Consider the following 12,666-nt stretch of genomic DNA (forward strand, 5'->3'; position numbering starts at 1 on the left):
ATTTTAAGAAATTAGATATGCATATTATATGCAATTACGATTATAATATTAATATAATATTTTGCTGATCATTTTGTCAGTTCATGCATATATCTATATATGTGTGTATGTATGTGTGAGACTTCGTATTTTATGATATTTGATATACGTATTTGATCGCGTTGGTGAATTTATGAGAAAGTATAATATGTAAGCTGTTTTACCAACCATTTTCGGTAAATTCACTTATTTGACATACTGCACACATATTGCACGGTTTATCGGATATATTTTATGGATCTATCGTTTAGTCGCCGTGTGCAGTAGTTTTAGGTGAGGGCATCATTTGGGGTTAGGGTATTCGACCCCAAAATACCGTAACACTTTGGTAATAGTGGATGATAGTAGTCGGACAACTGGGTGATTTACTCGCACGGTCATTCAGGGATTAGACCCATTGTAGTTGAGACATTTTTGGTCTAATCATTTGTGTTAGGTGTTGTTCCACTCATTGGGCTAGCCACTTATGAGGTCTACCGGTAATTTAGGATCATATGTCAAACACTAAATGTGATCCCGTTAGGGCGCGTGAGGAGGAGTAGAGTTTCCGGGTTTCCTTGGGTGATTCCATGTTGCACGGATTCTACTACATTACACAGGGTAGGGCTAGACATAAGGGTCTTATCTTCGCTATCACAGATTATGGGGCCTCTTGTGGTTAATAAAGACAACGTTCGACTATTCATGTATTGATTGTGGCAGTTGTATGGCGGGTATATGGAAGTGACCGGATGACCGTTATATTACTATGGGTTAATCAGGTCCTTCCTTGAGCCGAGAATTTTTCAGCTATTTATTGATGATGGTCTAGTGAGCTTGTTATTATGAAGCCGAGGTTATTCCGTCTGCCCACTTAGATATATACAATGAGCTTATTATTATGGAGCCGAGGTTATTCTGGCTGCTCACTTCGACGGGTGTATATATATGTGCATGTGCATGATTGTCGATTTCGAAATCTTTGTTGTATCATTTCACTATTGGCATGGCATGATGCATATTTTGTGATTGACGGGGATTATACTTTATTTTAAAAAGTATGGTATGACATATTATATGTTAGTTTTTAAAATGAATTTAATTTTATACTGCTTTTAAGAAAATATTTGGTTTAGGTATGCATGATACATCCGGGACAGGAGACGTCTCGGGATATAGAAAGACGGGTTGAGTAAGTGAACTTGTCTCTGATGTATTATATGTAAATTTTTAACTGAAAAAACCTCTTTAGGAGCGTATTTTTGTCAATATTTATAAATCAAATTATGTTAAATAATAATGTGTTTTTATAGTTAATTTAGTCTTAACAATGTATTGTGGGACCCGAAGTAGGATACGATGACCTCATGATACAGTGTAGCGGTAGCATTTTCAATATGAGCCAATTTGGAGTGTTACACTTGACCTTAGGAGAGTTACAACAAGACTTCAGCGACACCCAACTAAGAATATTATTTAATAGAAAAGTTATTTTCATTGGACATTTATGTGATCCGATAAGGAAGTACCTATATCTAATTAATTATTCATACAATGTCTCGCTACTGGTTGTATCCCTCATGTACTTATCTTTAATCGGGATTAATTTCAACTCACAACTAAGCAGGTTGACAAGGCTTTCGCGTACTTAATTGCTATGAACCACATAATCTCTGCTATTATGATGCAATTATAGATATGGATAGTTAACCTTTCTCCTTTCCACAACCTTATCCAAAATTAATTTAAATAACTCAAGTTTGAAAATAAGATTTTGGATAACAGCGAGCTGAAAAAAATATGATGGAGAATTTTATAATTTAAAATAAATGTAAAAGAAGTAAAAGAAAATGGGAGAGAATTATTTTGCCTGTGAAACAAAATTGAAAAACTCATATTATTAAATTAGATAAAAATATGAGAGAAAACAAAATAATATATTGTGTGTTGTGTTGTACGGTATGAACAACGAGTAGTAGGATGGTGTATTTACAGGGAAAGAGAACTTTTAAAAGTTTGACGGTTACAACCACCCATAAATAATTTTCTATAACTTCTAATAATTGCTTATTTTCTAAAAGTATCTAAAATAAAAATATATAAAGCTGCTGGGTGTGTTTATTTAGGGGTTTGGATTTTGAGTTGGGATTTAAATTGTAAAAAAATTGAATTTAAATAGTTGTATGATGTGATGTTTTGAATATAATTTTGATTTTTAGTATAATAAAAATATGAAAAATAGGTATTTGATTTGATATTTTTGGAGGAAAAAAATTGATGAATAATTAAAATTTTGGAGAATCCTCCAAACCAACACACCCTTAGGATGCAAAGTTTATTCTATCACTAGAGAATCATATAAAATTAATGTTGCGGAAAGAAATATGGTGCAAAGTTTATGCTATCACTATAATCATAAATGTGTCGCTGCAAAGATAAATGTTCATTCATAAATATTGAGATTTAATACTCGCTGCAATAAGTGGCGGAACTAGAATATTAGCAAAATGGGGACAAAATTTTTAAAGTAATAAAATAAATTTTTTATTTGTAAAACAGTACTACTATCATCCACTTGATAATTTTATATTTATTTTTTGCATACTAATATTAAATATTAATTATTATATCAAATATAGTCCAAATAAAAAAATAATATTTTTTATTAGTAAATATTGGTATATTATATTTTGAAAAGAAAAAACTAATGCACTTTCTGATTAAAAAAAAATCAACAATTTGATGTTTTTATTATTATTTTTATTTATTTTAAATATTTTCTATAGATTATATATATATTATTCTTTTAAAAATAAAAAAATTTAATAAAATAGGGTAAAAGTGAAGTTGGGGTGGGGGAAGGGTGGGCTGTCCACCCTTGCCCCTTAATAGGTCCGCCACTTGCTGCAATCATAAATGCACTACTTAAATCATGAATAGTTGTTTACTTACCTGCATGCAAGGATTTCCGCTTGCTTCACTCATTCCAATACTCGCTTAATTTGAGATGAAATTAATGTTACGGCTGACATTTTTGTCATCATTGACTTTGATCGATGATTTTCTTTTGACTTCACTCAAATATCCATTTTCGCTCTTAACGCTATCTTTTTTGTGTTTTCAAAGGCCAAGTTTTGCTGGTAAGGACACTTTCAAATTAATTAACTAAGTTAGTCAAATTTAAATACTTAAATAATATTCCATTTTCCCACATAAAATATCTACTTTTTCTATTTTCGTTCATTCCACATAATTTGTCATTTTCCTTTTTGAAAATATAATTTTATATTTTAATTACATTTTAAATTTCATAATTTATCATTTTCTTAATCTTAATTAAACTATTTAGTTATTTTAGTTTTAATCTATAATTATTTTTATTATATAATAATTATTTTTACTAATATATTTATTAATTACTTTTTAATTATACTTTGACTAAATTCCCGTATCTATAATAATGTGGACAAAATATATGAGACAATACTTAATAATGTGGAAATAGACTGAGTTCTCTTCTTTCCTTTCTAAAAAAGAAAAGGAACTATTATTTGTGTTTGTTTTGCGAAATAGTTTGAATTTTTTTTTTTATATGAGATATAATAATAATAAATGGGTACAATAATTAATTTTTTGGAGAAATATATTGAATTATTTTGACAAAAAAGAACACATAGGTGGTTTTTTAAAAAAATATAAAATTATTTATAATTTTTTTAATCTTAATTAAACTATTTAATTATTTTAATCTTAATTTATAATTATTTTTATTATATACTCCCCCGTCCCACAAAATTCGTTCACTCTTTCTATTTCGATCTGTTCCACGTAATATAATATTTCTATTATTGGAAATATAATTATACATTTTAATCGCATTTTAAAAATTCATAATTTATAATTTAAAAAAAATTATTTAAACTATTTAGTCATTTTAATCTTATTTAATAATTATTTTTATTATATTATAAATATTTTTACTAATACACTTTTTAATTACTTACTAATTACACAATACATGAAACTTCGTGCTCTAGCTAAGGTGAATAAATTGACTGAGACATAAGAAGTAATAATTATTTTTACTAATACACTTATTAATAATTTAATAATAATATTTTATCTAAATTTTTGTATTTACAATTATAACTCTACTTAAAAAACAATAACACAAACACACATGTCAGCTACCGTTTATAGAGTCAATGGTTTGCTTTTTAAAGTATAATTAAATAAGTAGAACTGCATAATAAGTCTCTCAAAGTTTGTGAAGGGCTATAATTTGCTCTATTTGGAAATATATTTCAAAAGTTTTGAATTTTTTTTTGAAAATAATAAATAATTAATATTTAATACTCCATCCGTCTCAATACAATAGTCTTATTTATCATTTTTATCCATAAAAAAAAACAATAATCTTATTTTTATAAATAACTATATCATCATAAAACTACTCATACTGTTTCATTTTTATTACACAATTGCCACTACTTTTTACACTAATATATTCACAAGGGCAAAAAAATCTTTTATCCATACTTTTTACTAACTACCTATATAATATTAGTATTCTTTAAATCTTGTATCCAACTCAATTAAGATTATATTTATGAGACGGACGGAGTATTATGTTATTGAGAAAATAAAATATATGATACGATATTTTTAAAAAATTACAATTAATGAATAATGAACAAAAGAAAAAGTATAATCGGAGCAGCCATTTGATAAGTATTGAATTAATGCATTATCATCGTGTGGTAAAGTCACACACACTTAACCAACACATGCAATAATTATTTTACCTAACATTTGACAAATTTTTAGCCAATTTTCATTGATTTTAATTATTTTTTCTTGATTTTGCAAAAATTATAAGTCAATGTTTACTGTGGATATTTATATATTGTCCTTCATCCCAAAGACTTTTCAGTATCTTGTAAAGCTATCCTTATTAAAAATTATTTAATTTAAAAATTACATCTGATAATAGTCAACAACATGATCATATCATACCCTAATCTCAAATTTAATAGTATTACATTCAAGCAGGGAATTATAATTTGAATGACACAAAGGATTTAAGTAAGATAATTTCTTATTGACAAATTCCCACTTGGTTACATGTTGTAATTTAATTAATTAATTATTTTTGTGGAATATATAAATATATATATATATTAATATATATGAGCTTACACAATAAGTATAGTAGCATATTTGTACGTTTTATTGAAATTTAATTAACACATAATTGTACAATGCATTGTAAATTGGCAAAACTTAGGGTGTGTTTAATTAATCCATTTTTATTGTTAGCTTTCATAAGGTAAAAACTAGTTTGCTCTTTTTAATATTCACATTATTTTTAATATAACAAACTTATTCATAATATTTATAGATTTTGATATTATTGTCTTATGAAATATTTATATATATTTTTTTTTATCGGAATTGTGAGAATTTAATAGTAAAAAAAAATATATATAGAAAATTGTGAAGTAAAAAAGACACGATGACATGGCAAACGTTGGAATGAGCCTAAAAGGAATCTCAACTTCAACTATCGAATTAATAAATAAACCTATACATATATAGCTTATTGAATTGAATTAAATTAAATTGAATATTCTCTTGGTTATGTAATATTGGAGTTGTCCTTTCGAATATCAACTGTCCGTACTCGTCTTCTCCAATTTCGGGATCCTTTGGTATATACGATAAGGCCAACCCTGATTCAATTAATTATTAAGTAATTCCCCATTTTGCAGATACGCGGCGGCGGCGATATCATGATGTTACTATACATCCAAGTATTTCATTTCATTTCATTACAAAAAATATGATGTAATCGGCAGCCATTGGAGAGCCCCACTGGCTGCAGCAATGGCTATATATATATAATCTTCCATCTCAGTTCAATTCAACAGTACAGTTGAATTAATTAGATCTTCGATCGAGGATATCCAGTCCTAGAATATAATTTACCAAGTACAGTATATACAGTACAGCAATGGAAGGGTCGCCGGGAAGCTCGATGCACGGGGTGACGGGGAGGGAGCCGGTGCTGGCGTTCTCGGTGGCGTCGCCGGCGGTGCCGAGCGACGCGGCGGCGACGGCGAAGTTTGCGCTGCCGGTGGACTCGGAGCACAAGGCGAAGAAGTTCAAGATCCTGTCGCTGGCGAACCCCCACATGCGCACCTTCCACCTCTCCTGGATCTCCTTCTTCACCTGCTTCGTCTCCACCTTCGCGGCGGCGCCGCTGGTGCCCATCATCCGCGACAACCTCAACCTGAAGAAGGGCGACATCGGCAACGCCGGAGTGGCCTCCGTCTCCGGCAGCATCTTCTCCAGGCTGGTCATGGGCGCCGTCTGCGACCTCCTCGGCCCCCGCTACGGCTGCGCCTTCCTCATTATGCTCTCCGCCCCCACCGTCTTCTGCATGTCCTTCGTCTCCTCCGCCGGCGGCTATGTCGCCGTCCGCTTCATGATCGGCTTCTCGCTGGCCACCTTCGTCTCCTGCCAGTACTGGATGAGCACCATGTTCAACAGCAAGATCATCGGCCTCGTCAACGGCACCGCCGCCGGCTGGGGGAACATGGGCGGCGGCGCCACCCAGCTCATCATGCCGCTGCTCTACGACGTCATCCGGAAGGCGGGGGCGACGCCGTTCACGGCTTGGCGGATCGCGTTCTTCATCCCCGGGTGGTGCCACGTCATCATGGGGATTCTGGTGATGACTCTGGGTCAGGACCTCCCCGACGGCAACCTCAGCGCCCTCCAGAAGACCGGCGAGGTCGCCAAGGACAAGTTCGGGAGGGTCATGTGGTACGCCGTCACCAATTACCGCACTTGGATCTTCGTCCTCCTCTACGGCTACTCCATGGGAGTCGAGCTCTCCACCGACAACGTCATCGCGGAGTACTTCTACGACAGGTGATTCGATTATATTTATTAATTAGTTATTTACTAATTATTTTAATTACAATAATTATTAAATGGATATATATCTGTTTCTACGGCAGATTCGACCTGAACCTGAAGACGGCGGGGACGATCGCGGCGACGTTCGGGATGGCGAACCTGCTGGCCCGGCCGTTCGGCGGGTTCGCGTCGGACTATTCGGCCCGGAAGTTCGGGATGCGGGGCAGGCTGTGGACGCTGTGGACGCTCCAGACTCTGGGCGGGTTGTTCTGCCTGCTGCTGGGTCGGGCCAACACCCTGCCCGTGGCGGTGACCCACATGATAATATTCTCGGTGGGGGCGCAGGCGGCGTGCGGGGCAACGTTCGGGATCATCCCCTTCGTGTCGCGGCGGTCGCTGGGGGTGATTTCCGGGATGACCGGGGCGGGCGGGAACTTCGGGTCGGGTCTGACCCAGCTGCTGTTCTTCACGAGCTCCAAGTACTCGACGGCGACGGGGCTGAGCTACATGGGGATTATGATAATGGCGTGCACTCTGCCGGTGACGCTGGTGCACTTCCCGCAGTGGGGGAGCATGTTCTTGCCGGCCTCCAAGCACGTCGAGGAGGAGCAGTACTACGGCTCCGAGTACGACGAAGACGAGAAGAAGAAGGGCATGCACCAGAACAGCCTCAAGTTCGCCGAGAACAGCCGCTCCGAGCGCGGCAGCCGCGTCGCCGCCGCGCCCTCGCCGCCGGGCCGCGTCTGAAAAGAGAAGCCGTACAATTACTTAGCCGCCGTCTCGGATGGTGGAGTTTCAGGCAAAAGTATTTATTATTATTATTATTATTATTATTATGGTATTGTTGTTTTTTGGGACTTTCTGTGCAAGAAAAAATTGTGATATATCTGGGACACGTGTGAGATTGTGATTGGGTGACTTGGTTGTTGTTCCCGGGCTTTCCTTAATTAGTAGTAGTATAATAAATTATTGACAAACTCTTGAATTTCATTTGCAAATGCGTGGAGCGTTTACACGATGGTATTGTTTTAAATATCTGTTTATTATATAGGATATTATACTATGGTTTTATAAGTATCTATTTATATATATTACAAAGTTATTTTAATCAAAATTTAAATATTTTTGAAATAACACAAAGCACCAGACTACAAATACACAGACAAATGAATGCAGTGGCCAAATTGATCGTATTTGGTATAAGGGCTATTAAAAAAATGCACTGGATACTTTAGTAAGAAGGTAATCTAATTTTAACCCTAATTAAGCAGCGTTGTGTTTGTAAGTCTAAAATAAATTGTTCAATTAATGGGCATATCCTATTTCGTTAAATTATTTATACTGTTATGTTTTACCGCTATAAAATATATGTCCTGACATGGTAATTAGAGAGAAGTGACTGCTGTTTGTGTATATGCTGATCATGTATACATCAAATATGCTATTATAATTACAAGGTGGGTATTATCTAGGGTGATATCGATCTGATAATTCGAATTAAAAAATTCAAAATAATCATTAATTTTAATTTTTAATTATTTTTTTAAAATTTTAAATATTATTTTATATTTTAACGTAGTTTTATAAATATTAGTATTATATTGAGATGTAAATATTAGTATTATATTGGGATGTAGTAGGAATAAAGTAGAAATGACTGAAATAATCTTATTAGTAGTATGAGATAAAAGTAATGACATTTGTGTAATATATTGTAAGTTGCAAGGGTATTTGTAATGTTAGGTAGATAGTACAATTATAAATAAAAAAAAAATATGGATACTTTCTAGTGGGACAAACTAAAATGGAAAGATAAATACTTTGTTATAGTAGAGAGGGAAATGGAGTATTAAATATAATGAAATAAATAAAAATAAAGTATATTAACATATACTTAATAATTTTGAGTTTTTATTTCATTAAAATTTATAGTAAATATATATAATAATATAATATATTAAAATATTATATTTCAAATTGATTCGAATTTTTAGTATACCGATTCAAAATTTATAAAATTTTTAATTCGAACAAATCCGAAAGTCCGAATCAAATTTTAATTTTCGATTTGATTCAGATCAAATTTTCAGATTTTAGATATTTTGTTCACCCCTATTATTGTCTAATTCATCCCCTATTTATGGCCAAAGCACCCTTATGCATGGTATGGGAGGGTGCTGTTATTTATTTTTTATGTTTTTCTAATTAAAAATTAATTTATAAATTCTGGTTTTTATTCTATTTAATCTATTTTGTTGTACTTATTATGTTCAATTAAATAATAGTATTATATAAATATTTTATCTATATTCAAAACATTAATATAGAATATTATTATAAAATAAATATGTAAAACTAACATTAAAATATTAGATACTATTTGTAAAATTAAAAAAATTGTATACAATAATATATAAAAAAAAAAAAAAATAGAGAATATTTTTTGACCCTTTAAAAAAATAAAGAGTATGGTTATAAGAGATGAACTAATCCTACAAAAACAAAAATAAAATAAAATAATTGTATTGCAGGGTTTGTTTGCTTCGTGTTTTGGCTTGAATGAATTTTTTTTTTAAATATCTGAAGTAAGAAAATTATGTAAATAATATAAAAATAATAAATATATATAATATTTTAATTTTTTTAGAAAAAATATATTAAATATTTTTGACAAAAAACACACACCCGTTATTTATGCAAAACTAGATATTTGGATTAAAAATAGTTCTAACTAAAAAAGTAATAAAATATTTGAAATTATGATACAATTACAATATTATTATTATATTGAATTATAAAATGCAGCCTAACATAATCGAAAAGTCGTTAACATATGATATAGGAAGATACATATTCTAACTTTTTATTTATTTTCACTATGTTCAAAACTCTTGCTTAAAAAAACCTCAATTTACATACATCAAGAAATCACTTATATCAATGTTAATCTACATTACTATTGTAAAAAAGACCACCACATATATATTTATTTCTTCTTATAAATATTATTTTAAATATTTAACTTTTTATTATTCTCACATATATATATATATATATTAAACTCCAAATTAAACTTCAAAAATCACATAAAAAAACCTCATATATATGTGTATTTATTGCCTTATCAGTGTCACATATTGGTAAGGTATTAATCACTTATTTCTGGTCAGACATAATTTATAATTCAATCTCAATAATGGCTTTCCACACCTGTGATTTCGATTACAATAATAACCCACTGTATAACCACACTATATATATTTATTTTAAATTGAATGACGCATTTAATTAAATATATATTATAGTCCAAAATTAAAAGTAAACTTTGCTTTCATTGTGACACGTCTACATATATAAGTTGACAAATAATAACTTATTAGTACTACATGACAACAGGGCCACATAATAATAATAATAATAAAGATCCCATGTTCTTGGGGCTGTGACATGATTTTGGTGAGTAATAATCTCTATCTAGTTGGTCAATATAATATTTCCTCCGTCCATTTTTTAATGTCCTATTTGATATTTACACGTATTTTAGATAATTAAAGTTTTCGTTATAAAATAACAAATTTATCCTTAATCTTGTGTATAGAAAATAAAAGAGTAAATAATATAAGGATAAAAAAGTAAATTTTGTGTATAAAAATAAAAAAAGGATAATAATTGTTGGACATTTCAAATAGAAAAGTAGTACATTAATTTGTGGACAAAGAAGAAGTATTTAATATACACTCATTATTGAATTGAAAATATAAATACATACAGATCTATAGCTAATTATTATTATTATTATTATTATTATTATTATTTTTTAAAAAGAATGTCAACAAACAACGTCATCATTGCTTCATTTTTTTAAATTTTCCCTCCATTATTGCTGGGAATGAAGTTTACTGACTATTTTAATTTTTTTTAATATTCAATTAAATATATATATATATATATTTCCATTATATTTAAAATATTATATGAAACAATTATTTCAATTTAAAAATTTACTATTCGATCAATTGATGAATTTTAGCCAATTTTTTTTTTGGCTTTTGGCATTTTGATTTATCTTTTCTGTCAAAATAGTCGTTGTTTGTCGCGACCTAAAACCCATATTTGAGCTCTCTTGATCGAAACTTTTAAACCATGATCGATTTTTCAAACCAACACACTCATGAATTGAAGACAATCAACATGATCATACTTGTATTTATAAATCTCTAACCGTAGCAACTTTTCACATTGAGTTTTGAGTATGTTTGATTGTGATTTCAAATTAAAATCAACATTATTTATCTTATATAGACCCTAATAAAAATAATACTCCCTCCGTCTCGGAACTAAATATCCATTTATTTTTTGGACGTAGTTTTAGAAATATTAGTATTATATTGGGATATAGTAGGAATAAAATAGAAATGACTAAAATAATTTTATTAGTATGTGTGACATAAAGGTAATGATATTTGTGTAATATATAGTAAATTGTAAGGGTATTCGTAATGTTGGGTAGATAGTACATTTACTAAAAAAAAATAAATAGATGAACTAAAATAGAAAAATGAATACTGTTATGAGACGAAGAGAGTACTATTTCACATTAAAAAAAATACTATTTAAATAAAATTTAAATTAATATCTCATTACAAATTAATTTTAAATATATATATATAAACACTATAGAGAAACAAATCTCTAAATTTAGGGCACTCTATAACTGAATCAAATTGAATTTGTTGGTTGTGTCAGCAATTATCATCAATCATTATATTATCTATTATTATTATTATTATTATTATTATTATTATTATTATTTTTTTTTAATATAGTGTATAAAATTTATTTTTCATTCAACATATTATACAAATTATATATATAAATTTGGTAATGACCGAAAGCACCAATCATATGTACACTTCCAAAGTGACGGAACTAGATTTTAAAGTAAGGGGAACAGAGTTGTGTAATTAGTTTCAATAATATATTTTAAATTGTTAATCCTCAATATTATATAAAAAATATTGACAAAATTTATTTGTATTTTTAATTTGACGTAATAGGCAAACAAACAATAAATATAAATTTAAAGAAGATAAAATAATATATTTATATAAATTTTATTTATTTATTTTTTAAACTAAAAAAGATATTTTTAGGGGTTTTCAGATCAATTGACCTCCCCCAAGCCCTCACTTAAACCCGTTTATGTACCTACATCATATGGATTAATTAATTAATTTATTAATTTCAAAGAGCTTCCCCAACCTAAAATCTAAGATTAGAATGATTTATAATTTACTTGTATTTTTGAAAAGTTTAATTTAAAATTTGTATAATATTCTCTCATATTTTGTAAAATATTGTATAAAATCATCTAACATTTAAAACTAGTAGATCAATAAAAGCTATTACTATTCAAACACAACTGTATAAAAAATTAGATGCAATATTTTTAAAATAAAGTGCGAAAAATGAACCATTTTTAAAATGATAGAAAAGTTTCAAAACCCACATATAGATTATAATTAAGCATAAATGAACTCACTGCACTGACATGATCTCCATAAGTGTTAATTGAACACCACACGATCGGTCAAGTCTTAATCAATTTTATTTGTATTTTTGGGGAAGGGTTCGAAGAAAATTAATTTGAATTTGATATTAAAATAATAGTATTTGAAGTTGATAATATATTTTGTAAAATAAAAAAAAAAGTTTATATATATA

At 30.1% G+C, this 12,666-nt stretch overlaps 1 protein-coding gene across 1 annotated transcript; it reads left to right on the plus strand.

The window, feature by feature from the left end:
• The first annotated feature begins 5,702 nt into the window (after nt 1–5,702).
• LOC127244030 (high-affinity nitrate transporter 2.1-like) lies at nt 5,703–7,826 on the plus strand. Its single transcript, XM_051264314.1, has 2 exons — nt 5,703–6,954; nt 7,044–7,826. The coding sequence occupies exons 1-2, from the start codon at nt 6,032–6,034 to the stop codon at nt 7,687–7,689; spliced, it is 1,569 nt and encodes a 522-aa protein (XP_051120271.1). The 5' UTR covers nt 5,703–6,031; the 3' UTR covers nt 7,690–7,826.
• Nucleotides 7,827–12,666: the final 4,840 nt, after the last annotated feature.

Source organism: Andrographis paniculata, unplaced genomic scaffold (assembly GCF_009805555.1).
Source record: "Andrographis paniculata isolate CXL003 unplaced genomic scaffold, ASM980555v1 Contig9END, whole genome shotgun sequence".
NCBI lineage: Eukaryota > Viridiplantae > Streptophyta > Magnoliopsida > Lamiales > Acanthaceae > Andrographis > Andrographis paniculata.